Raw genomic sequence first — 27,435 nt, forward strand, 5'->3', positions numbered from 1 at the left:
AGCAGAAGAAAGAGAGAGGCGGGAGGCAGAAGAAAGAGAAGACAGGAGGGATCATAGACAAGAGAGAAATTTGACTAGAATCTTGGCCGCCGTGGTAGGAGAGAAAGAAAAGACAGGACACAGACAGATAGGGAACCCGGGCAACGGAAGACCAAGGTGCTTAACAGAATTAGGTGAGTTGGGGTACCGAGCCTCAGCTAAAAAGGCTCAGCTATGTCAGACTGAAGTTACTTATTTGGGATACAGCCTTCGAGATGGGAAGTGGTGGCTAACGGAAGCCAGAAACAAGACTAACTCAGATCCTACCCCAACTACACCAAGGCAAAAAGAGAATTCTTGGGCACCGCTGGCTTCCGCAGGCTCTGGATACCTGGGTTTTCGACCTTAGCTGCCCTGTTGTACCCCCTAACCAAGGAAGGGGAGGTCCTTGTTTGTGTGGACTCCAGCTTACTAGAAAGCCTTTGAAGAAATTAAGTATGCCCTATTAACAGTCCTAGCCTTAGCCTTGCCTGACCTAACCAAGCCTTTCATTCTTTATGTGGATGAGAGAGCAGGGGTCACCAGAGGAGTCCTTACTCGGACTTTGGGACCTTGGAAAAGACCAGTGGCTTACCTATCCAAGAAGTTAGACCCTGTTGCCAGCGGGTGGCCTTCTTGCTTGAAAGCTTGCTTGAAAGCTGTTGCTGCCACAGCTCTGCTTGTTGAGGATGCTGATAAGTTGACTCTGGGACAGCAAATAACTGTAGTGGCATCCCACGCTCTTGAAAGCATTATCCGACAGCCCCCTGACCGATGGATGACCAACTCTCATATGACACATTATCAGAGCCTTTTGTTGACTGAACGAGTGACCTTCGTGCCCCCTGCTGACCTCAGTTCCACTACCCTACTGCCAAGGGTACCCTACCAAGACTGGTGACTCTTCACCTACTCATCACTGCGCTGACATTCTGGCAGAAGAAACTGGTACTCGAAATGATCTGAAGGATCAGCCTTGGCCTGGGAGTCTGAGCTGGTACACGGATGGCAGTAACTTCGTGGCTGTAGGTAAGCAGAAGGTGGGAGCAGCAGTGGTGACAGAAAGCAAGTAATCTAGACCAGCAGCCTCCCTGAAGGGACGTCGGCCCAGAAAGCCGAACTTGTGGCTTTGATACAAGCTCTACGAATGGCAAAGGGGAAGCCTATCAACATTTATGCTGACAGCATGTATGCTTTTGCCACTTTACAGAGCAATATACAGACAAAAAGGGCTGTTGACATCTGCAGAGAAAGACATGAGATGCTGTGACTAAAGGGAATCAGATGGCAGACCTAACCGCCAAACAGGCGGCCCAAGGAGCAATGATCCTGGCAGTCAAGGAGTCTAAAGATTATAATGATGTCAGAGACCAACTTTAGATACACCCTTGAGGACTATCAAGTTATGGACAAATTAGGACTGGTAAAGGAAACCCCGTATGGGGTAGTAGAAACAGAAGGAAAAGTAGTCCTCCCACGGGAAGAAGGACACAAGTATGTTACCAACTTACATTTCTTGACCCACTTGGGGGCCAAGAAATTATTAAAAGGTGTGGTTAGGTCCTATGACCATTATGTTATAGGACTCTCTGACTTGGCAGAAGAAATAGTCAAAAGCTACAAGGCCTGTGCTATGACTAATACAGGACACTCCATGTGTACTCCTGGGAAGAGGCTCAGGGGTGACCGGCCTGGTGCCTACTGGGAGGTAGATTTTACAGAATCTAAGACAGCTAGATATGGCAACAAGTACTTATTAGTGCTTATAGACACCTTTTCAAGCTGGGTAGAAGCTTTTCCTACCATGATTGAGAAAGCCAATGTGGTGGCCAAGAAGATCTTAAAAGAAATCTTCCCGAGGTTTGGAATAACCAAAGTAATTGGGTCTGATAATGGACCTGCCTTTATTGCCCAGGTAAGTCAGGGACTGGCCAAGATATTGGGGATTGAGTAGAAGTTACATTGTGCATACAGGCCCCAAAGCTCAGGACAGGTAGAAAGGATGAATAGAAACATTACAGAGACCCTTACCAAATTAACAGCAGAGACTGGTGTTAATGATTGGATAGCTCTCCTACCCTTTGTGCTCTTCAGGATTAGAAACACCCCTGGACAGTTTGGATTGACCCCCTATAAATTACTCTATGGGGGGCTCCCTCCACTGGTAAAAACAGCCTCTGTACATAGTGCTGATGTGCTGCTTTCCCAGCCTTTGTTCTCTAGGCTCAAGGTGCTCGAGTAGGTGAGACAGCAAGCAAGCATGGAAGCAGCCCCAGGAGGCCTACTCAAGAGAAGGAGACTTGCAAGCCCACATCGCTTCAAAGTTGGAGATTCAGTCTACATTAGACGCCACCGCGCAGAAAACCTTGAGGCTCGGTGGAAAGGCCCTTATCTTGTACTCTTGACCACCCTACTTTCTACCCTTATGGGACCCCTTTTGATTTTGCTTCTGCTTTTAATTATAGGTCCATGTGTGTTAGATAGGCTAGTCGCCTTTATTAGAGCAAGACTTGGTACAGTGCAGCTTTTAGTTTTGAGACAACAGTACCATGCCCTAAAGGATCAAGTGTGTCAGGAAAAAAAATAGTGTCTAGTTCTAAGATTAGAACTGCTAACAAGTAGAAGTGGGGAATGAAAAAGTGTAATATAAAAACAAACAAACAAACAAAAAAACTAGGCCTTTAGGAATTATGTCAAATACCCTGCAAATGTCTTTGAACTTTTCCCCAATTATAGTGATTGTCATTGCAAATTTTAGAAGTATCATAACTCCATTGCTTCTTACTTTTAGAATCTGAACCTCCTCTCCAATAATTTAAATAGTATCAAAAAGCATCAATCAGTTGTTCCAAACACCTATTTAACTCCTCTTGAATACTCAGAACATTAGTAACAATTTTTTTTTGCAGAAGTAGTGGTGCTGGCTATTAATGTAATTAAAGCTGCTATACCAGCAATAATCAAGCCCACTACCCTCTTGCTTCTGCTTAAAGCCTGACTCACCTCTTCCAGTATCTGCAAGCTTTTTTTTCAGAATACCAAAGTCCTGTAATGCTCACAGGCAATAAAACAAAAGCTGGGTGATGGACTACCATAACAGATATGTCAGGTTTCAACACACTAACACAATTAGAAAGTATATAATCAATGCAACTTACATTGAATACTGTAGAAGAAACAAAATTAATTTTAACATGACCAATTAATAAAAAATTGGGAGCCTTAACACCTGCACTAACACTAGTTCAAAGTCCAGATTCTGCCCCAATTCTATTGGTAGCCAGTGCAACTTCATAGAGAGCTGCAGCTAACTTCCAGACATGCTGTTGGAAATGTCTTGCTTCTGATTCCCAAAGGAATATGGACATCTCCTTTTAACCAATGTTTGACTGATTCCCTGCCCAATCAATAATTCACAATTTATTGGAGTCATTAAACCACATTGGAGGTTGATTAAAACATTCTTTCCAACTAATAACTTTGATAAGTTATTAAGTCCCTGTTCTACACTCTCTGTGGTTACAGATCCACAGGTCATAGCTCATGAGGATCAGGGGCAAATCCTTATACTGTTTAGGCATACCTATCTTTATGATTTGAATTATGGTTTGTGAAACCTTTTTCTTCCAAGTTTGAGGAAACACTGAAATACACCTATCATTTGTACTATTCCTTACAAAGCAAACAGGGATCCTATAACCCAATGCATTGAAGTCACAGTATTAGTATAAATTGACTCCCTTGTCCAGGGAGATCCAAGAAGTTGAGAATTATTACTGGTCATGAGAATCTCCAATCTAGTCCACACTGCTGAATGTAGGCCATGAACTCAAGCCCAGTGGACTTCACTGTGTGTGGGAACCAGCAGCAGAAGCAGCAGCAGCAGCAATTGTTCCATTTGTTGCACCAGCCTTTCTGGCAACCACCACACCCCATTTTCCCATGAAAAAAACACAAACATGACCTTGTCCCCACATGAGTACAGGGTTGGGTCCATGCCATTGGCCTGTCATAGGATCCATACATAGGATCATACATACTGAAGCATACATAGTGGAAGTGCGAAGTTTCTGAAAACGCTCAGCTGCTCAATGTGCATGAACATCCAAATTTTAAAAATTTAAAGTAAAAAGAGCATGAATAGTCTTGTGGTGTATAAGGATATAACTCCCCCTTTTTTATTTTATGAAGATATTATTTAAGGTTCCATGGACCCATTCCACACAATGCCTTCTCCTTGAGAATTATAAAGAATCCCAGTAATGTGGGTGATATTAAATTGTCAACAGAAAGTCCCGAATGCTTGACTGTAATAGCCAGTTCCTTTATTTGTTTTAATCTGGATGGTAACACCCAGTATAGAAAAACAACACAGGCATTAACTAATTATGTTTTTAGTTGCTTCTCCTGTTAAAATCAGTTGCAACTAGAAAGCCTGAAGAGGTTTTAATAGTCACATGTACATATTTTAATTTTCCAAAATCAGAAATATGAGTAACATCCATTTGCCCCTAATTGCTTAGGTATAAGTCATTGAGGATTAACACCATTGTGTGGTACAGGTAGAAACTGAGGACATTCAGGACAAGTCTATACAATTTAGCATGCTCATTCTCTAGAAATACCAAATTGTCATCTCAAGCAATTACTATTTTGATGATGTAAAGAATGAGATTGTATGGCTAATTGTTCCTGTGTAAGGCCTATAACCTTCCTGGTATACAAATCTGCTGTGGTGTTGCCCTCACTAAGGGGTCCGGGCAATCCAGTATGAGCTCTTAAATGTCCTACAAAATAAGAAAACTGTAAGTTCTCTTAAATTGAGTTGCATTTGCATAAATAATTGCAAAATTTGAGAATTAAAAAAGGAACAGTTTCAAGTAATTGTAAACCATGAGCTATATATTGGCTATCAGTATACACATTAAAAGGCTTGATTTTTTTTTTTTTAGTATTTCAAAAACAGCAATTACGCAGCAATTACAGCTAGTGCAGGAACAGTTGCAAGCTGGCCACATTGAACCTTCCATTTCCCCCTGGAACTCACCTATATTTGTAGGTGTTTTTGAAATGCTAAAAACTGGAAGGTTCAATGTGGCCAGCTTGCAACTGTTCCTGCACTAGCTGTAATTGCTGAGTAATTTTTTTAGCATTTCAAAAACAGCTATAGTAGTACATAGTTCAATTATTTGTGCTGAAGCAGGGGGAAACTCAAGAGAATGAATGTGTGGTCCAATCACATATGCTGTTTTCCTATTAGATGAGCCATCTATAAATACAGTAAGCACATTTTCTATGGGCATACAAAGGCACAGAGGCAGACTATAACAGCATGTCTTTTGGATAATGATTATCATTTTCCCCTGAAATTTTTGCACATGCACTAGGCCCGATGTCAGTACTTTGCAATGAGTAATTTAATTTCTGTTTGGAACATATTTCATCAGGTTCTTCCCCAAACATTCCCATGATTTTACCCTACACCTGTGTGTTAACACAGCGACAGTTTCATAGTAGGGTGTGAAGACTTTACCTGGAGATGGAGAAAATGAATCCCCATTAATGATCCCTTTTGCCAAAGGACTGCTGTGGGTGCATGAGTTGTAGCAACAATGATCATAGTCTATATAATGTATCTGTGGTTGGCTAATAGCTTCCTCTACTGTCTGGAAAGCTATTTGTCTTTCATCACTTAATGTTGAGAGGGATTAGGATTTGCATCCCCCTTGAGGGTATCAAATAGAAGTTTAAGTTCTCCTTTAGTAAGCTTAAGATGAGGTCTTAGCCACGTAATATCTCCTTTTGAAAATCATTTAGAGTAAGTAAATTATCTTTTCTTATTTGAATTTTCTGTGCTGCAATTTGTTTAGGATATAACTGATTCCCAAATATTGAAAAGGATATTGTCTCTAATTTTTTTTCTGGAGCAACAAGTAATACCCAAGATTTTAATGCTTGTTGTATAAGAGCAAAGACTTATAGTAAAACCCCCTCAGGAGCCGGGCGTGGTGGCGCACGCCTTTAATCCCAGCATTCGGGAGGCAGAGGCAGGCGGATTTCTGAGTTTGAGGCCAGCCTGGTCTACAAAGTGAGTTCTAGGATAGCCAGGGCTATACAGAGAAACCCTGTCTCAAAAAAACAAAAAAACAAAAACAAACAAAAAACCCTCAGAGGAATCAGCTAATAAAATATCATCTATATAATGAATAATATACATAGAAGGATACAAGGTCCTAATCGCTTGTATTGAAGCAGCAACAAAGTTTTGACATAAAATAGGGCTATTAGCCATTCCTTAAGGCAAAATGTTCCAATGATATCGCTTTATGGGTTCTTTAAAATTATAAGCAGGAACAGTAAATGCAAACCTTACATTCATCAGGATGCAAAGGGATAGTATGAAAACAATCTTATAAATCTATGATTTTATGTGTATTTTTTGGAATGGCAGCTGGAGTAAGTAGGCCATGTCGTAATGCCCCCATGAGTTCCATAGTTTCATTAACCTTTCCTAAATCTTGCAATAATCTCCACTTACCTGATTTTTTTCTTAGTTACAAATATAGGTGAGTTCCAGGGGTAACTGGAAGGTTCAATGTGGCCAGCTTGCAACTGTTCCTGCACTAGCTGTTGAGTGGCCAGGATTTTTTCTGAAGTAAGAGACCATTGATCAACCCATACAGGAACATCACTACTTTTCTAAGTGATTTTACACACATGGGGTGCAGGCTTGTTAATGGTCTCCATCAAAAATACCCTAGACCTGTTTTTCCTTTTCTAGGGTTAACTATAATGGGCTCTTTTTCTCCCTGATTTTGCTCACCAAACCTTTGGTTAGGTGAATAACCACAATCAAATATTTGTTGTATAACTTTACTATTTAGACTATATAAAAGTATTCCCATGTCCTTTATTATATTTCTTCCCCACAAATAAACAGGCAAATTCGAAACAATGTAACGTTAAAAATATCCTTGGTGACCTTCCTCATCCTCCCAATGTAAGAGATCATTGTTTTTCTCAGGACTCTGACTTTGCCCTATCTCTTGTAATTGAGTAATGATAGTTGTTTTAGACCAAGATCCAGGTCTAAATGAACAGATACATATACATCTGCTCCTGCATCTAAGTTTTTTTTCCCCATTTATTCTTAGGACGAGTTCAGGTCTTTTAGCTTTTATCACTTGGACCTAAATAAGCATCTGAAGAACCAAATCCTTCTGGTTCCCGAACATTAGTTTTAACCTTATTTTTTGTCATAACCAATGGCATAAGGAGTAATTGAGCAATTTTCTGGGTTGAATGACAGAAATATGGGTAGGTGAAGAAGTTATAATTTTTATTTCCCCGGTACAATCTGCATCTATAACTCCTGGGGCAATCCCACCATAGTGGCACTGCTTCTACCCAGTAACAATCCTACAGTTCGTGGCAACAACAGACCATATCTTCCAGTAGGAAGAGCCTGCATCTCCATTTCAGGAGTTAATACTGTGTAGGTAGAGGAACTGAGGTCCAGTCCTGCGCTGCCTGGGGTGGCTCAGAAGATATGCTGAAAGGATTGTTTTGCCAAGGAATGAACTGCATGGCCCCCTTACCCATTTCCCTGAGAGAGAGGATTTCCTGGGTCATCTCTTTTAGACCTGCATTCATTAGTCCAATGAGTCCCTCTGTTGCTTCTAGGACAGACTCCTGTTTTTGTTTTGTTTTTTCTCATTATTTTCCTTAGTTTTATCTGGATTCCTGCCTGAAGCCCATTTCCTTGTCCTTGGCCAATTTTAGGTTCCTGCCAAATGGCCCCCAAATCTCCCCACAAAAAAGTATTACAGATTATTTACATAAAAATATCTGGGATGGAGAGATGGCTCAATGGTTAAGAACACTGACTGCTCTTCCAGAGGTTCTGAGTTCAATTCCCAGCAACCACACGGTGGCTCATCTGTAATGGGATCTGATGCCCTCTTTCGGTGTGCTTGAAGACAGTTCCAGTGTACTCATGTACATAAGATAAATAAATAAATCTTTTAAAAAGTATCTAAGGTTTGCAGTATAGCATTGAGTGTAGTTGGTAGTGCTTTTCAACATTCCTAATGCTGCAACCCTTCAATACAATTCCTTGTGTTGTGATGATCCCCAACCATAACTATTTCCATTGCTGGGATTATAGGCGTGCGCCACCATGCCCGGCAAGAAATCCTTTCTAAAGGGACATTCGCTTGTTCCTAAAACTAGGTGCTGCAGACCCAGCAAGGACAGGCACTGAGCACTAATGCTGGAGGGTTCACAAGCTCCTTCTTAGAGTTAGTCCAAGAAGAGATGGGCTGGGGATATGGCTAATTAATAGAATGACTGCCTAGTGTTCATGAAGTACTGGGTTTGATCCCCAGCACTGCATGAACTGTGTGTGGTTGCATTTTTCTATAATTTCAGCACTGGAGCAGTAGGGGCAGGAGGATCAGAGGTTCAAGATCATCGTTAGCTGTGCAGCAACTTGGAGACCAGCACAGGTTGCTAGATGATACCCATTCTCACAGAGACGAGTATGAGAAATGGGGAGAGGGTGATACTGCTCCAGCATTCCCCACTGAGAGAGCAGCTCTGGCCCCTTTTAGAACCCAGGAAGAAAGGAGGCAGAGAGAAGGGGAGGTGCTCACCCACCCCAGACTCGTGGGCTCTGGCTTTCAACTTCTTCATCTGAGAAACCAGTCTGAGCAGCCGCTACGATCTGGTCTATGGTTACCTTTTAACTAACAGCATCGAATTTATTGCTGGTGGAAAAGGCATGTTTGCTCAAAAGTGGATAGCCATTGTCTCCTGGCCAATTCACAGGATAAATACCAACAGTTGGGAGGTATGGGGCATGCAGGGGTTGTTGCAGTCTCTGTTACATACATGCACGTGCACACTCAGCAAATCCTGTCTTCAGGTACTCGTTTTCTACCTTAATTTTAGAAAAGCAGACCATACTTTAAGTGAAACTGACATATGCCAATCAGGGTTTCTAGTTGGAATGACACAGTTCACTTCCTCAGACATCTGAAGTGGATAACTGTCTCCAAGGAGGGAGTTTCCTGTGGGAGTTGATGGAATTTCAAGACATATTCAGCAGATCATTAACTTTTAATGGTTAGAATGTATTAAATATGTTTTAAATATTAACTTTATGCTGGCTTCAGGCTTCCTATAAAACACTGTAGACTGAATACTCTCTAAAGTGTGTGCTGGGCCTTTGGAAGGCAATTAATTAGGCATGAGGGTGGAGCCCAGATAATTAATTGGGCATAAGGGTGGAGCCCAGATAACGGGATCAGTGCCTTTTTTTACATTGCTTGTCATTTTTAAAAATTTACTTTGTTACTGATTTTACATCCTGCTCACTGCCCTCTTCCCAGTCACCCCCTCCACAGTCCTTCCCCTCCCCCTCCCTTTCTCCTCTGAGTGGGTGGGGGTTCCCCTGGGTATCCCTCACCCTGGAACTTGAAGTTTCTGTGAGGCTAGGTGCTTCCTCTCCCACTGAGGCCAGACAAGAAACAGTTTGCTCCCCATTCCCAGCTGTTCCTACACTCTACTCTATGGTAGAGTAGCAAAACTAAATGTAAATATAAATACATAATATACAATAATTATAAAATATAATTATAAAATAATAATATATACCATATGTAATAAATATACATACAAAATTAAAAGTAAAAGTAGGGAAACATATGATTTTACACCCTTTATTCTATGGTCTATGGTACTTGGTTATAGCAGCACCAGCACAAATGATTTTTCCTCTTTGGTAGATTAATCTAACAATCATTGTTATTACTATTTATATCTTAGTCAGTGTGCTGCCTTTAAGAATAAAAGAGGTTCTACATTATTTTACATTGCTATGCATGAAAGGGAAAGAAGAATAAAGGCAGAAAGGTCTTCAAAAAGTAAAAAGGAAGCCAGGCAGTGGTAGTGCACGCCTTAAATTCTAGCACTTAGGAGGCAGAGGCAGGTGGATTTCTGAGTTCGAGGCCAGCCTGGTCTACAACAGAGTGAGTTCCAGGACAGCCAGGGCTACACAGAGAAACCCTGTCTTGAAAAAACAAAAACGGGCTGGTGAGATGGCTCAGTGGGTAGGAGCACCTGACTGCTCTTCCGAAGGTCCAGAGTTCAAATCCCAGCAACCACATGGTGGCTCACAACCATCCGTAACAAGATCTGACTCCCTCTTCTGGAGTGTCTGAAGACAGCTACAGTGTACTTACATATAATAAATAATAAATACTTTAAAAAAAAAAAAAGAAAAAGAAAAAACAAAAACAAAAACAAAACAAAATCAAAAGAAAAGAAAAGAAAAAAGAAAGAGGTAAAGGGAGATGTCTCAAGAGGTTACTTGTGCTTGCCTCATAAGCTCCATGACTTGATGTCATCCCCAAGGTCCCCACAATGGAAATCAAGAACCAACTCCCACAGTCGTCCTCTCAGCTCACAGGCGATAGCACATATATAACTATTCCCAGTATCTGCTGTCAGGCAGCTCACAACTCCCATAACTGCAGGTTCAGGGTGACCCCACACCTCTAACCTCTGTGGACACTGCACTCAGGTGTACATACGCAACACACAGCTTACACAAAATTAAAAATAAAAAATAGGGACAAGCATGGTTTTATGCACCTTTAATCCTGGCACTTGGGAGGCAGAGGTAGGCAAAGCTCTGAGTTTGAGGCCTGGTCTACAAATCAAGTTCCAGGACAGCTAGGGCTATACAGAGGAACTCTATTTTGAAAAAGCAAAACCAAACCAACTCTCCTTCCCCACTCCCACCCCCACCCCCCAAAAAAAATAAAATAAAAGTGGACGGGACTGGATGGTTCAGTGGTTAAGAACATTGTCTGCTCTTCCAGAGGTCCTGAGTTCAATCCTCAGCCACCACATGGTGGCTCACAGCCATCTATAGAGTGGTCTGGTGCCCTCTTCTGTCATGCAGCTGTACATGCAGATAGAGCACTCATTCCTAAAATAAATACATACATAAATAAAAATGTTGAAAGAAAGAAAGAAACAAACAAACAAAGAAACAAAGACAAGTGGATGCAGGAGGATGATAAACTTAATGTCATCCTCACTACATACTGAGTTGGAGTTCAACCTAAGACTAAATGAGACCCTGTCTCGAAAAAAAAAAAAAAAAAGTCTCTATGCCTGTGGTGCTAAGGAGGTATCCATCTATGATGCTCTGGTGACAGAAATCCAGACTTCCAAGGCCTCACTCATACTCCCCACGTCTCAGTTTGCTTTCTGTTGCTGTGATAAGCACCACGGCCAGAAGCAGCTCTGGAGGAAAGAGTTAGTGCACCTCACAGCTTACAGTGCTCGTGAGGCAGGGACCCAGGCAGAAGCCACGGAAGAACACTGCATGCTGCTGCTCTCTGTGGTGTGCTTTCTTACACCATCTGCCTTACCCTAGGACCACTTGTCCCGCTGTGGCCCACCCAGCCCACTGTGGGCTGGCCTTCCCATATCAAGAAAATGCCCACAGACTTGCTTACAGGAAATCTGATGGAGGCAGGCTCTAGTCACCAGGCTTGGTGGCAAGTGTCTTTGCCTACAGAACCATCCTGCCAGCCTGCCATTTACACATTTATACCTAAATCATTTCTTTTCTTTCTGCCCCAGCAGGCTCCCTTCCAGGGCCTCTGGCTCAGCTCTTCCTTCTCATGCTCTTATCTGAGCTCTTCAGAGAGGTTTGCTGAACGACTCAGCTAAAAGCACAACCCTTTCTTACCACCTCCTCATTCTCTTTCTTGTTGAATTTTCTTCACAGCATTTATCATGATTTAAAACTACATATTCGTGATGTTATAATTTATAACAAAACTGTGTATTTGGCCCTTTTCAACTCTGGCATAGGGTTCCTGAAACCCTTGAATTTCTTAAATGACAAGAAACAGCTGCTGGGGGTGGGGAGATGGCTCAGTGCTCTAAGAGCACTAGCAGCTCTTCCTGAAGACCTGGGTTCAATCCCCAGCACCCACTTGTAGTACACAACTGCCTGCAACTCCAGTGCTAGAGGATCTGACTCTCTCTTCTGGACTCCGTGGGCACTGTGCCCATGTGATATACAGGCATTCATGCGGGCAAATGCTCATAAAAAGTACCTCCTAGGATCTTAAGTGACCACAGCATTTGGGCTCGTTGCCAGGGAAACTAGCCAGGTTGGATTGGAGGACTGGAGTTTCAGTGTGGCTTCAGGAAGCAAGAAAGGCTGACTTAAGCCATCATCAGATTTTGGCCATTCATGCCTCTGTGGCAGAACCTCTAAAAAAAAACCCTGGTCTACGGGATGCAGTGATTACACTGAGGTGCTGCTCCTCCTGGGAAATTCTAGTCCTCTCCCTCTAGCTTTCCTAATGCATCTTTCAGTCTGGCTATGCCTGAAGTACGTCCTGTATAACAAACCTGCCAGCAGTGTTGAATCTTGTGCTGTGAGCTGCTCTTCCACACTTTTATATCTGAGGGTGGGAGCTATAGGAATTCTTATGGAAAAACAAGTTGGTAAGAAGCAAGAAATCAGCCGGGCGTGGTGGCGCATGCCTTTAATCCCAGCACTCGGGAGGCAGAGGCAGGCGGATTTCTGAGTTCGAGGCCAGCCTGGTCTACAAAGTGAGTTCCAGGACAGCCAGGACTATACAGAGAAACCCTGTCTCGAAAAACCAAAAAAAAAAAAAAAAAAAAAAAAAAAAAAAAAAAAAAAAAAAAAAAAAAAAAAAAAAAAAAAAAAAAAAAAAAAAAAAAAAAAAAAAAAGCAGCTAGAAATCTGGGCTTGTGATGAATTGGGAATAGGAGCAGTGTTGAGACCAGCTCTCTGTGGACAGAGGTAGAATTATATTGTAAGACACTGAGGGAAGTCAGAACATAGGTGGTGTGGGTTTATAACAAGGACTTGAAGAGAGATTTCGCTAAAGGCACTGACTTTCCACTTAGGTCTAATGGGTTACCACTCGCCTTTTCTGCCTCCACTTAGGTCCACTAGTCAGCATTAAACACTTGGCATCTCTGCCTCCAGTTGTGGACAGGCCTGGTACTGTTTGTATTTGGATACTAATTCTGCTCTCCTGGGAGAGGTTGCAGACAAGGAGTGAGTCACGTACTTAGGTGACTTCTTGTGAACCAATCCCCTAATGAATAAAGGAGCCAATCACTGGGCAAGTAGGAGGGACTTCCAGGTTGGATGGAGGAAGAGAGGAAGCAGGAGAGAGTTAGGTCCTTTTGGATGGGGATAGTGTGAGGACAAGATGTCTCCTGGTTTCAATGGTAGATCCGTCAGGATTCTCCACTGGAGGATTTATATTTAATAAGGCTTACAAGATTAGGAATTTAGTTGCTGTGCCCAATGATTGAGTTACCATTGTTTCTGAAATAAGTTTGTGTTGTTTTTCTTCACGTGGTGGCTCGTGCAGGTTCAAGAGTGAAAGGTTCGGAGGCACAGTGTGGATTTGCCAGAAGTGCATCACAAAGGCTGTGAGGGATTTGAAGCATGGGGTTGGCATGGTAGCGACCTGCCAGTGGGGACCTAGCGAGCTGGATGGAGAGATTTTGGAGCACTGAGTCAAGTCAGAGTCTCCAGGAGATAAAAACAGGTTGGCCATTGCCCGTCAGTGCATGGCCGGCCAGGCTGCTGGGGCAGACCATGGCTGGCACTAGCTCGGGAACGTGCTAGTTCCTTTTAAAATATTTCCAGCAACAGTCTCCATTTTGAATCTGCTCACTTTGCTGTTAGTCAGCCTCCTGTGTGAATCCCAGGAACTACAGATCTGATAAACAAAGATCTCGTGTAGACAGTCTTGTCTGTGGTTAGGCAGCAGTGACCCTTATCACGACAGGGCTCCCCCTGACCAGTCCTGAGATGCTAAACAAACCACAGTTTGACCAAGACTCATTACTTAGGCTACCCTCCCCCACTCCTGCCCCCATGTTAGTGCGTATTCAGGCCAGTGTTCCCCTCTAGGGTGGAGGTGTCATGCTTTATATATTAACGTCTTTCAATACAGATATTATCTGAATGTCTCTCAATATAGATATACTGATTAAATTTCTCTCCTTCCTCTCTACCAACAATTTGCCTTTTGGTTTCTGAGTCAAATGGTGGCTGGACACAATTTGTTGGAGCTCTTGCTATGCCCCACTGTGCTCTCAAAGTGCACCGAAGGGACGCCTACTTGTTAGAACTGTAGGCTCTCAGATTTTCTTCTTGCATGCTTGAAGACATCACTGGGTACTGGCCAATGCTTGGCATTGAGAAATCTGAATGTGTTTGGATACTTTGTAAGTACCATGGATGTTCAACTTATACTGTTGGAAGATTTTAGGTTGAACTCTCATGGCAAGGGGGATCTTTTTAAAATCAGATGCATTTGATACTTGATGTGTCACACTGTTTCCCCTCTTTGTTCTCCTTCTTTGCATTAAGTCTTTCCTCTGCTGTCTTGATGCTGATACTTGCTGCCCTCAGTCCTCTGGATGACCCTTCCTATCTACTCTGCAGCCAGACCATAGTCCAGTTAAACCCTGCAACAACCACCTTCTGCCTAACAGTGCAATGTTGTCTGGATGTACTACTTAGCACAAGTTAACTGTCGAGTTGTCTGCCTACGAGGGTATGTCATTCTTGTGTTTCTCCTGGTCCCCACTCCCTGCTGTTATCAAGGCAGCCTGGAATGCCTTGATGCTCCTGTTGCTGTGACATCATGTTCACGTTAGAGATTCAGCTTACATTTACTTGTCCACCGAGGTCCAACTCGGCGAACCAGTGGATTACTTACAGGACTACAGGCAAGAGGTGACTTACGGAATCACAAATGACTCGGACAGCTGCATCACCAAAGCTCACCTTAGCACAGTTGACACCTCACAAGGCTGGGAACACGGCACAGCATGCAGGCAGCCCAGCAGGCTGGAGGGGTCCTTTCCAGGAACCTCTGCTCTACACCTCTTCCAAGCAGCTCAGCCCGTTTCTGCTTCTTCCAGGAAGCTGGTCTGGTCTCAGAGTCTTCTTTGCAGCTCAGCTTGTCTGAAACTTCTTGGCAGCTCAGCTCCTACAGTTTACTGTTAGGGAGGGGCCTAATGAATCAGGCCAGTTTCAGTTATTTACCTTCTTGCTTTGAGAAGGCTAGGCTAACTCCATGACAGGCTTCAAATTGGTAGTTCAGGAGACTGGGCCTAAATCTCTGTTTCCAAGAACTGGGCAAATCCAGGCCTCAGAAGCTGCCCTGCCACCTGGCCTGAGGCAAGGACGATGGGGCAGGAACAGTTTCCAGACTTCCAGTGGCAAGCCCCTAGGTCCCAACAATGGTTCTGAAATATTCCTAGAGATGAAGTAAGATGAAGGTCACCTACTCTGAAATTCTCCTAATGTGCTTTAAATTGGTCCTGTGAGCTCACTTCAGGATCTCTCTCCTTGAAGATGGCAGACCCTAGTATGCAGACTTCTGCAGAATAAAACACTCTTTTTTGTTTGCATGCTATCTGAACCCAGGGTATCTTCTGTAAGTCATGGACACTTACACTTGGGGTCCGCAGAAGTGTGAGCTGGCTGGAAGGATCAGTTCTGACTCATTCTTTTAGCTTCAGCAGTGTGTGGCCAGTGTGAGGAGAGGAGAGGAAAGGGGAGGAGAAATGCATTATTGGTTCTCAATTATGCTTTTATGGCTGTTGTCTCTCTCCGGGCATTTCCTTCCCTCCAGAAAGCACACTGGGAGGCCAGGGAGCGACACTGTGGGAGGAATAACCTTGAGTCCAGGCTATGAGTCAGTCACTCCAGTGGATACTGTATGAGTCTCACACCCCATCCTGATGGAGACGCCACTGTGCCACATCTGACGACTGTCCACTCACTCATCAAACTCCTTGCTGCCCTTTAGCCAAGGACAAGAATTTTACATGCACTCAGTTTTAGAATATTTATTTGATTTGTTTACATAATTAGTAAAAAACGTGTTTTTCAAAATATTTATTACATTTGCTTTAAAAAATAACAGAAAATAAAAGTGGCTAGAGTCATGTCTCACACCTTCAGAAAGGCATGTCCATCTTTTCAGAGGAGGGTTTTCTGCACTGCCATGACGGAAACCTCTAAGCAGCTGCTGGCTGAGGGTCAGCGCTGCAGACGGAAGTTGGAGCCCTTCTTTTTTTTTTTTTTTTTTTTTTTGGTTTTTTGAGACAGGGTTTCTCTGTATAGCCCTGGCTGTCCTGGAACTCACTTTGTAGACCAGGCTGGCCTCAAATTCAGAAATCTTCTGTCCTGGATCTCATTCTGTAGACCAGGCTGGCCTCGAACTCAGAAATCCGCCTGCCTCTGCCTCCAAAGTGCTGGGATTAAAGGCGTGCGCCACCACCGCCTGGGTGCAGAAGCCTTTCGTCCTAAGTTTTCCAGATTTTCTTTGTGATCACTACTTACTTTTGAGTCCAGTGAAAAGGTTCTGAAAGTAAGAGGCACCTAGAGTGGAGTCAACTGTGCGCAAGGAAAGCTACAGGCAAACGCTACCCTGAATGATGCCGACAGACTAGCCAGAAAAGCCACTGCAAGCTAAGACGTGTGTAGATGCTCACCTGAATCTAACACAGCCACCCAACAGAAGCTACACTGTGGTGATAAACCTGTGGATGTTTTGTTATTATTGAAACCAACATGAGAACTGCGTGTTAAGTGTGCAGTCTCTAATTTCCAGCCTGCTGCATTTGCTCTGACATGGACCATGTGTAATCCCATCATAAACTTCTAAGATTCTTGTTTGTACTTCAGGTGTGCAGCAAAACCTAAAACTGCAACTTTAAACCAAGTCCCCCTTTCCTGTTATAAAGCCAGGAAGCTGATGCTGTACTAGAATCTAAGCACCCACAGGATAAACTGAGCAAGTTCTGTCTCTGAGCTGTAATTAGGATCCTCAGGACTTGTATATGTGTACAAATATTGCAAAGTATTTAAGCTGATAAAAAACTTTACAAAATACAAATAATCCTTTACTACAAAAGTTTCAAGTTCCAAACATGAGTCAGCACTTAAAAGAAGACCAGACCAGGAGGTCAGAAGCAGGTCTGCGTCCCCTCTCTGAGTGACGCGCTGTTCATCTCAGCCAGCTCGTATTTAGCTGTGTCTGGTTCTTGATGCTGGTGTCCATTTTGAGCACTTCTCGAATGGCCATGGTGGCGTAAGTAGAAGGAGGAAGAGAGAAGTCCATCTTCAGAGCCCTGTATTTGCCTTCTGCCAGGCAAGAAAGAAGAGTACGGTCAAGACTGACAGCAGCTGCAGGCTGACCAAAGATCATGGGGCTCCCCCAAAAGCTACACCCCTTTCCTTACGATTCCACCCCTCAAATTCATCCTCTGATCTCCCTGTGTGTGCGAGGTCCACGCACAGACCTACAAGAAAATACTTCCATTGTACTGATTTACCCGAAGCAAAGACTGGTGGTGGTTTTCCCTCGAGGTTGTCCACATCCGTGTTGAAAAGTGGAATTTTAGGATCATCATATGCAACAACTTCCCTTTAAAACACACAGAGAGAGGTGAGCATGAGAAGGGGCACAGGCCCCTCCTCATCGTCGTCACTGTCCCCATTCGCTGAGCAAGGAAAGCACCAAGGCTGACTGGCAGGCCTTCCCACAGCTGTGCCCAATGGCCTTGGAAGGTGGGAAGGATGCATAGACAGGGTGGAGGTAACTAACCATGGCGTTCACATTTCCTCCACAGTGGGCACGGCTGCCACCACCCTCTCCAGAGTGTGGATGGTAAACTCCAGCTCTGACAGCTTCATGGCCACAGCCAGGAAAAGAAAGAGAAGCGAGGAAAAGAAAGAGAAGCGGGAAAAAGAGTTTCCTAGAAATGGTCAACTAGTTCAGGATTTCTTTTTAAAGTTCAAAAAACTTGAAAAAAAAAAGTATAAATATCAAAGGTATCTTTTAAAATATTTTTTACTTCTAATCTTATGTATGTATGAGTGTTTTACCTGCATGTGTGTCTGTGCACCAGGTGTGTAGTGCTCAAAGAGGTCAGAAGAGTGTGTGGATCCCCTGGGACTGAAGTTATAGACCATTGTGAACCACCATGCTGGGAATTGAACCTGGGTCTTTGAAGGAGCAGCCAGTGCTCTTACTGCTGAGCCATCTTTCTTTCTTTCTTTTTTTTTTTTTTGGTTTTTCGAGACAGGGTTTCTCTGTGTAGCCCTGGCTGTCCTGGAACTCACTTTGTAGACCAGGCTGGCCTTGAACTCAGAAATCCGCCTGTCTCTGCCTCCTGAGTGCTGGAATTAAAGGCGTGCGCCACCACGCCCGGCTTCTGAGTCATCTTTCTAGTCCCGGAAGTAAATGGAAGTTTTACAGAGAAAGGCAAGAAAGCTCATTTTCTGTATATCTGTTCAGTAAGTCAGGGATTCCAACAAAATGTAAGAGAATTAACTTTTACTGTATGACTGTAGCCAACTCTAATTTGTTGAGCACTTGAAAAACAAAAACCGGTGGCAGTCGTCACCGCGGTAATAAGGGCAGGCAACAGCTATGGCACATTATATCCTAGGTTCTGAGCACAGAAAGACACACACACAAAACACAAAAACTCGTGATTCTAAAGAACACCCCAGCTGTGCTTCAGGTCACACTCACCAGCTGACGCTCTGAGGCCTGATGATGATCTTTCGGTAGGCCCCGGATAAGGAGTACTCTCGAATCGTGTGTCTCATGTTGTCAATATCAAGGTTGTCTGCAGCAAGCATTTCCCTGTAGGCCTCACTGACTAACACAAACACACACAGTTAACTGGAGCGCAGCCTGTCAGCAGGTTACCTTCAACTAGCGCTCAACTCTAGTCAGACTCCTCCCTGTCTACCTTCCTCATCCTCTCTGGCTCCAGTCCACTGCCTTCTCTTCAGTGAAGTCAGCCAGTACAAGCACTGGAAGCAGAGCCACAAGGAGGACTTACTCTACAACCCTGGCTAGAGGAATCCCATCAGCCACAAAGGACTTCAGTCCTAATCAGTTCTAACTTACAAAATTTCAAGGACTGGAACATCAGTAACTTTTACAGAAAAATACACTGTCTACAGACCAGTGATGGCTGAGAATAAGTGTTGGGTGTTCTTCCAAACCGCTCAGATCTGCTTTTTCCTGCCCCTGAATCCAGAACCACAGAATCTGTAAGTCCTCCCTCTATCCCCCCCCCCCCCCCGCAAGCCCCTGTGGGCACCCAGGAAGGTGACGGCAGCGACAGAATGGGATGCAGAGGCAGAGCATCCTAACCTCTCTTTTCCTCTTCTCAGACTGGCCTTCAACAGACAGGATGAAGCCATTTTCCAGTCTGAGCACCCAAGATCACAGGCCCATGACACACAGAGCAGCAGCTTCTAATTTAAAGTACCCCCCCCCCCATACATTCCTTCCTGTAAGACCTTTACCATAAAAAATGTATCTGAGCAGTGTGTGTGTGTGTGTGTGTGGTTGTTTTTTTTTTTTTTTTTTACATTTTTAGACAGGGGCTCTCTAGGTAGCCCTGACTGGCCTGGAACTCAGTTTACAGCCTCGCATTCACAGAGAAAATGTGCTAGAAAGAAAGCTTTAAGATTGTGCTTCAAGTACCGATTCCCCCCTCTGCTTCAATCTTAGCTACTGCTGGCTCAGTCACATTACACTTGGCTTAACTAGTTGGCCCAGACATGGAACTTACTTTTATGTTTGGGGTAGATAACGTCAAATCCAGGCAAAGGCATCACCACATCGTGAATGGAGTAGTTATTAACATCATCTTCCTCAATATAGGTGGGTGTGGCTGCAAGTCCACAAGTAAGACAGTGGGTTAAGAACAGACAGCTTTCAAGCTGGGCGTGGTGGCGCACGCCTTTAATCCCAGCACTTGGGAGGCAGAGGCAGGCGAATTTCTGAGTTCGAGGCCAGCCTGGTCTACAAAGTGAGTTCCAGGACAGCCAGGGCTACACAGAAAAACCCTGTCTCGAAAAACCAAAAAAATAAATAAATAAAAAAGAACAGACAGCTTTCATGAGTTCAGGTTCCTAAGTTACACACATCTAGGTGAGCTGGGTGTCCAGCTGCAGAGGCCTGGCTGCTTACATCGCTCTTTCTTCAATCAGCTGAGGAACCTTGAGCAAGGGGTAAAATCTCATAAATCTCATAAAAAAATCTCATAAAAATCTGGATGGAGAGATGGCTCAGTGGATAAGAGCACTGACTGCTCTTCCAAAGGTCCTGAGTTCAATTCCCAGCAACCATCTGTAAAGAGATCTGATGCCCTCTTCTGGTGTGTCTGGAAACAGCTACAGTGTACTCATATAAATAAAATAAAAAATAAATTAAAATTCACTTTTTGTGTATGGATGTTTTGCTAGCATGTATGTCTGTGCACCGTGTGTGGGCAGAACCTCAGAGGCCAGAAGAGGGCGCTGGATCCTCTGAAAGTGGAGTTATACACAGCTGTGAGCCACCGTGTAGGTGCTGGGGACTGAACCTGGCTCCTTTGGAAGAACAGCCAGTGTTCGTTACCGCTGAGTCAAGCTCTAGATTCATCCTAGCTTTTCTCTGCTCTTCTCCTTCTGCCCCACCGACGCCCCTCGTCTTTTCAAGACAGGGCTTCTCCCTGTAGCCCTGGCTGTCCCGGACCTAGCTCTGTGGACCAGGCTGGACTTGAACTCAGAGATCCTGCCTCTGCCTGCTTCCTGAGTGCTGGGTGCCACCGCGCCTGGCAAGCACTTCCTCTGAGAATGCTTTGGCTTCCGCTACCATGCTCACCAGTGCAGTTAGCTCCAGGCTGGTGTCCTGACGACACTCTGAAACACTGACACGGCCGTGAAGAGACCCAGAGTGACTAATGTGTGTAACGGACTTTTACCCAAGACTGGCCCAAAAATTATTCTGCACACCTCTCTGTCAACTAGTACCATACAGGGTTAAAAACACGGTGATAAAATACCGGAGTCCTAATTAGCTGCATGACAACAGTGTTCCATGTCATACCTCCTTTGAGAACAAGGTCCCCAGGCACGGGCCTCAGCCCGTACTCCTCAATTCTTCTGCTCACCATGGTATTCCATACATAGCTCTGATAACTATGGATATACATTAAGCGATTGTTTCTTGGAATCTGCAGAGAATGGAGAAACAGACAAAGGAACAATTCTGAACACTTAAAGTGCTAGTTTCCCAGACATTTTGCTCATTTTGTGGTAATTCTAACACAAGAAACTGACATTTCATACCTGATGTGGGGCTGAGAGTGTGGCTCAGGGGGAAAGCACTTTTAAGGCGTCCTGAATTACACACACATATGGGTTATGCTCCCCTTCACTGCAACCACACTGGCGATGTCTTAGCAACTTCCTGTCCGACTGCCTTTCTTAGGCAGTTGAAAGCTCTAATGAGAACACGACCAAGGAATGACTACAGTAGGGCCAGGCCTGGCTCAGCAGCTAAAGGGTCTTGTAGCCAAGCCTGACTACCTGAGTCTGATCCTCGGGGACATAAGAACGAGCGAGAGTGGACTCTCCGGACCTCCGCCCACATGCTTCAGCAAATGCCCGTGCCCTGCACGAGCACAAACGTAAACTACAGCTGTGGAAGAAACGACCACACAGTGGGTTCTGAGCGTCTCAAATCCCACTTGGCTACATTAAGTATTTCCCACAGATACCTTCTTGTGTCTCTAATATCAACAAACACTGCCAGCATTTTCCACATCAATCTGCTTTCAGGTTAAAATTGAGGTATACCCTAATAAATTCCTCTGCAGACTACTAAGGATTCTCATTTGCTGGTCTTTCAAGATCATTTTAAGATTATGTTTAAAAGGCATTGACCACCTCTGAGTCACCGCCTCACCAATTGCACTCACTATGCCAAATGCAGAGACTATATTCTTCATTCCGTATTTGGCAAGTCCTCGAAGCAGCTGCCCTTCCACACACCTTTTGACGGGCAGCTTTTTGAGGGCAGAGGCTGGGTCTCTGGTCTTGGCCCATTCTTCCCTGCATTTCACCAAGTAACCCTTCTCGGCTGCGGGAGAGAGAAGACGCCATCAAACTTCCCCTCAGAAATCGCCCATCGTTTAACATGCTTCACAGGGAACCAAAACTGGGAGAATGTTTCCGTGTAATGAAGAAGCTCACGGTCACCCAAGAGCGACAACACGGGACCACAGGGAGTGTGCTCCTATCTGGCTCCGTCATCAGCCAGAGACACTAATCGTCATCACTGCAGCTGATCCAGCAAATAACAACCTGAAGGAAGTTTCTCCTTTTCTTGCCCCTGTCCTGTCAAGGTTAACGCTTTCTTTAAAAATAAAAACACTATTTTAGCTTGCAAATGAAGTTACCTAAATCAAGTTTTATTATTTAAAAATTTTAAAAACTACCAGTTACATCCCTCTTTTACTGTGTAGTTTTAGAGATATTTCCCGGAAAAATTTTAATCTACCTTTAAAAACATCTGTAAGGTATTTGCCAAGATTACATATTTCATTATTCCGTGTTTGAGTAAAGCATTCATACATATAAGTTTGCTATAAGTCAGAGAATTCAAAGTAACCATAGAGAAATTAACTTATTTCAAGTACATTCAGCCATGCATGAATAAAGCTAACACTAGGATACAGATTTTAAAAATTCAGTCCCATATGTAAAACCATGAAAATAAAATAGTGGGGCTGGAGAGATGGCTCAGTGGTTAAGAGCACAGACTTCTCTTCCAGAGGTCCTGAGTTCAATTCCCAGCCCCAGCAACCACATGGTGGTTATCTGTAATGGGGTCTGATGTCCTCTTCTGCTGTGTCTGAAGAGAACAACAGCGTACTCACATACATTAAAGAAATAAATCTTAAAAAAAAACGAAAAAAGAAAATAGCATTAAAACTTTGAATAAAAAAGATCAAGAACTTTAAAATAACAACCTACAGTTACTTTTACTTAAAGTGACCACATGAATATCTAGGTATATATTTTATGCATTTTATTTTTACACAAATCTTTCTCACCTCCAGAACGGGGTTTCAGTATTAAATCCATGACTTCTGTCCAGGAATTCTGTAGAATTGCTCTAGAATTAGACAGTATTTACATTAATTAACTTTGCACATAATAAGCTTTATATGCTCCAAGTAATACTTACTAGTTTATTAAATTTAAAAGGATGCAGTACAATGATGAGACAGACTCAGTGGTCACTACCTACACTAAAAGGAGTGTGTATTCCCTGAGCAGAGGACTGGATTCCCAGGACCTACCCTCCAATGCGCACAGCAGCCTGGAACTCCAGCTCCCAAGGACCTGCTGCCCCCTTCTGGCCTCTATGTGCATTACATTCAATATGCACAAGCCCACAAACACACATTATTTTATCTGTTCTGCTGAAGACCTGGATTCAGAATGTTTCTGAATGACTATATATAGGACATCTATATCAGAGATATATAGGACATCTATATCATCTCCAATGAGCATCAAAGAGGAAGGGAATAGGAAGAATGTATAAGCTGGAGAGGGTGTGGGAAGGAAGCTAACTTCTGAGCAGAACAGACTTTAGTACTCTTGAACACTCAGCAGCTGTGATTATTCATATAAGCTCCCCAGAAAATGGGACCTGCTGATACCCCATCATAGAATGGAGTGGGGCTCATGAACACGTTCTTTAGCCATAAGGTACCCATGCTCCTGTAAAGAAGTGTGTCTAACTTCAGGTATGCACATAGAACACATGAGAGTAAAGGTTAGAAAGCTGGGAAAAGCGGGGGTGGGGTGTGTGTGGAGAGGGTTGGGGAAGCTGGGAGAGAGTGGGGCTGGGGTGTGTGGAGGGGTTGAAGGGATTAGAGGGCAGGCATGAGGACAGAGGTTATGCAGGAGAACGTCACTGAATACGTACACATGAAACAATGCAACCAACCAGAATATATAACCGACATAGGCGAACAGAAAACATTAATAAAGGTAAGGGCTGTCCTTTTGGACAATATAGCTTTTCATATACTGCCTTTATATAGTCTGGTTACAATTCCTCTTCTGTTTAACTATATGCTGGGAAAACCTATGCTGATAACAGTAAGTTCTTTGAAGGCAGGAAATAATTTGATGTAAAAACAAATAATTTGAAAATCTGAACTAACTCCTGTAGACCTTTGGGGATGTTCTGAAACTTGTGCTTCTGGGTTAAGTCTGGCAACACTTTACCGAGCAAGTTTTACTTGAGAAAAAATTCTTTGGGTACAAAACTATAGAGTCACATGGCTCTGCTCCTGCTAAATTAATTAAAAATCGTAAAAACAGGCTGATGCCAGCCTTCACTAAATGCTCTGTCCCACGACAGCCAGTGTCCTCATCATGCGTCTGTGTATTTCCTGAGACAGTGTGGTGGATTATCCTTCTTCAGGTGCTAGAGAGCTCATCTAGGGCCCCTCGTACACTACACAAGGGCTCTGCGGGCTCAGCCATGGTCTAGCCCTAACATCAGCACATGGGTCATTCTGTGGCCCAGGTTGTCCTGGACTCCACTACGGCTGTCCAACCAGTATGCTACTTCGGCCCTTCTGAAGTGCGGCCTCCACCTGCCAGTGCTGAGACAGAGCCAGGAAGACACGTTCTCAGACTGCACTCTGTGCACTCCAGCGTGCCAGCTCCCAGGAGGAAGTTACGTATGCAATACAATCTCTGCTGGACAGTGGGATTCTACTGGAGGGTTATGAAACCAAGTATTTACTGATGAGATTTCTACTCTACTCTACCCTGGAGAGATTTCCTATTATCTAGATGTGAATCAAGCTCTTATGTTCCACATTAGATCTTCTACAGTTTTCTTCAAAGGGTGGGGAGGGCAGACGGGAGGTGAATAATGGTGATCACTGTGCCTTGGGTCTGCATACTCTGGATCTGTGTTACCCTGTTTTTTACTGGTGTCCACTTACCCCTTAAAAATTAACAGAGAGCCGGGCGTGGTGGCGCACGCCTTTAATCCCGGCACTAGGGAGGCAGAGGCAGGCGGATTTCTGAGTTCGAGGCCAGCCTGGTCTACTGAGTGAGTTCTAGGACAGCCAGGGCTACACAGAGAAACCCTGTCTCAAAAAACCAAAAAAAAAAAAAAAAAAGTAACAGAGAAGCCAGGCGTGGTGGGGCACACCATTAAGTCCCAGCACTCGGGTGGCAGAGACATTGCAGATCTCTGAGTTCAATGGCAGCCTTGTCTACAGAGTGAGTTCCAGGTCAGCCAGGGTTACACAGATAAAGCCTGTCTTAAAAATTGAAAAGATAAAAAACAAACAAAATTCCAAAACCTAAGAGATCCGCCCCTGGACGGACTGTTAATAATGGGAGGAAAAATTTAAGTTTAGGTCACATCTTTTTCCACTGTGTGTTTGTGAGTGTGTGCATTACACACGAGCCTCAAGTGATCCAGGGATGCACTTGTATCCACTTTCCCAGCACTGGGTCAGAGAAATGGTCCACCACACCTGGCTTTTCTGTAGGTACAGGGACCTGGAGGTAGGTACTCCAGGTTGTAGCTCAGCTAAACAGTGAGACAATGTCTCAGAAAACAAGACAAAACAAAACAAAACAAAAAACTAAAACAAACAAACAGCACAAAAAACCTAAATAAAAAGCTACAAAGGAAAACGTGAGAAGACTGCATACAAACCTTCCAACCTGGTACGTTGGAACAGCTGTGGTGCCGAATCTTTGCATGCCATAGTAGTTAATGAAGCCGGTCTCCTTCAGAGACTGCATGGCCTGCTGGACTTGCTCATCAGTTCCTGTTATATTCCTGCAGGGACCCAAATTATCAAAAACAAAACAAAACAAAATATGGACAGGCAAACACATTTTATGGTGCACATAAGGGCAGCTTCTATACCTGACAGCTCTAGAACAACAAGAAGCAAATTCACCCAAGAGGAGCAGACAGCGGGAAATAAGCAAACTCAGGGCTGAAGTCAAGCAAGTGGAAACAAAAAGAACTATNCAAAGAATCAACCAAACCAGGAGCTGGTTCTTTGAGAAAATCAACAAGATAGATAAACCCTTAGCCAGACTAACCAGAGGGCACAGGGACAGTATTCAAATTAATAAAATCAGAAATGAAAAGGGAGATATAACAATGAAATACATCTTAAAATAATTATTCTGTTTGCTGAATATTAACAGCTGAGAATAGTAAAATCATGTTCTACAAATATCATGGAAATATTATTGATTATCTTTCTCACTGTGCTTGAAGTTAGCATTTTCTTAATGTTTAACTTCAAAGAGTTTTTGCTATTTTGAAAATTTTAAAATATACTTACTGATAAATAATTTCTCTCCTAGAAACACTGATAATCGTTTTTAAGTAAACTGATTGTTAGACTATGTACACAGACATATAATGCTTTGTAAATACTCTCTCACTATGTCAGGAGCTATCATAGAAGTGCTTTTGAATATCTTTTTTTTTTTTTTTTTAATTTTTTGAGACAGGGTTTCTCTGTATAGCCCTGGCTGTCCTGGATTGAATATATTTCTAAATGATCCATTTTTAATATTTCATGTTCTTTTACTATGCTTAAGTCACCAAGAACATTTGGTATGCTTTGAAACAATTTAGTATTCAACATTAGATATAGGATCCTCAATTACAGATAGTATTAAATATTCATTAATGATATTTTTAGGGTATGAAATGATATGTATATAAAAGTTGAAACATTTTAACATTATTTGATTCTCAAAATACTCTATATTATTGATGTTTGATGTATAAAATGCATTTAAATAATAAAAAATTAAAAAAAAAATAAGGGCAGCTTCTACATTTCATCTTTTCTTATCTCCCTCCCAAGGACATGATGTCTCTGTGTAGTCCTGGCTGTCCTGGAATTTGCTTTTGTATACCAGGCTGGCCTCGAACTCAGAGGTTCCACTGCCTTGTGCTTTAATCCTTACTGCTGGGATAAAGGTGTGCATCTCCATGTTCCACCTTGTTTTCATCAGTACCAATTATCATAGCATAAAGCCCATGTGCAGTGTGGTGCAGCATCTACCACTATGCTGTTCCCAAACTCCTTCCGTGTCCAGATCCATTCATTCATTCACTCCCTCATTTTGCACACTCTTGATATATATATATATATATATATATATATATATATATATATATAGGCCCTGGCCAGCCTGCACTCTATGTAGACCAGGTTGACCTTGAGGCAGTATGATCTCCTCTGCCTCTGCCTCCTGAGTGCTAGAATTACATGCATGTGCAACCATGCCTGGTCACAAACTGAAACTTCTACCAAAGCAAGCTCTCACCTTCCTATGAACATGGCCATTCTAGGCACCTCTTACAATCAAAGCGCAGGCCCTTTCTTTCTTTCTTTAAAAAAGATTTAATATATATATATATATATATATATATATATATATAT

General features: G+C 43.2%; 1 protein-coding gene across 2 annotated transcripts in view; it reads right to left on the minus strand.

The window, feature by feature from the left end:
* Positions 1-16,335: 16,335 nt before the first annotated feature.
* Pus7 (pseudouridine synthase 7) overlaps positions 16,336-27,435 on the minus strand; it is a 41,892-nt gene continuing 30,792 nt past the window's right edge. For both annotated transcript variants that reach the window (XM_021190730.2, XM_021190731.2), the window contains 8 exons: positions 25,674-25,799; positions 23,026-23,087; positions 21,889-22,049; positions 21,015-21,141; positions 19,714-19,815; positions 18,657-18,786; positions 17,452-17,543; positions 16,336-17,260 (listed from right to left, as the gene is read on the minus strand). In XM_021190730.2, coding sequence (XP_021046389.1) covers positions 17,124-17,260; positions 17,452-17,543; positions 18,657-18,786; positions 19,714-19,815; positions 21,015-21,141; positions 21,889-22,049; positions 23,026-23,087; positions 25,674-25,799 — 937 coding nt within the window. In that variant the 3' untranslated portion in view covers positions 16,336-17,123. The remainder of the gene's footprint in view (positions 17,261-17,451; positions 17,544-18,656; positions 18,787-19,713; positions 19,816-21,014; positions 21,142-21,888; positions 22,050-23,025; positions 23,088-25,673; positions 25,800-27,435) is intronic.

Source organism: Mus pahari, chromosome 2, assembly GCF_900095145.1.
Source record: "Mus pahari chromosome 2, PAHARI_EIJ_v1.1, whole genome shotgun sequence".
NCBI classification, from domain to species: domain Eukaryota; kingdom Metazoa; phylum Chordata; class Mammalia; order Rodentia; family Muridae; genus Mus; species Mus pahari.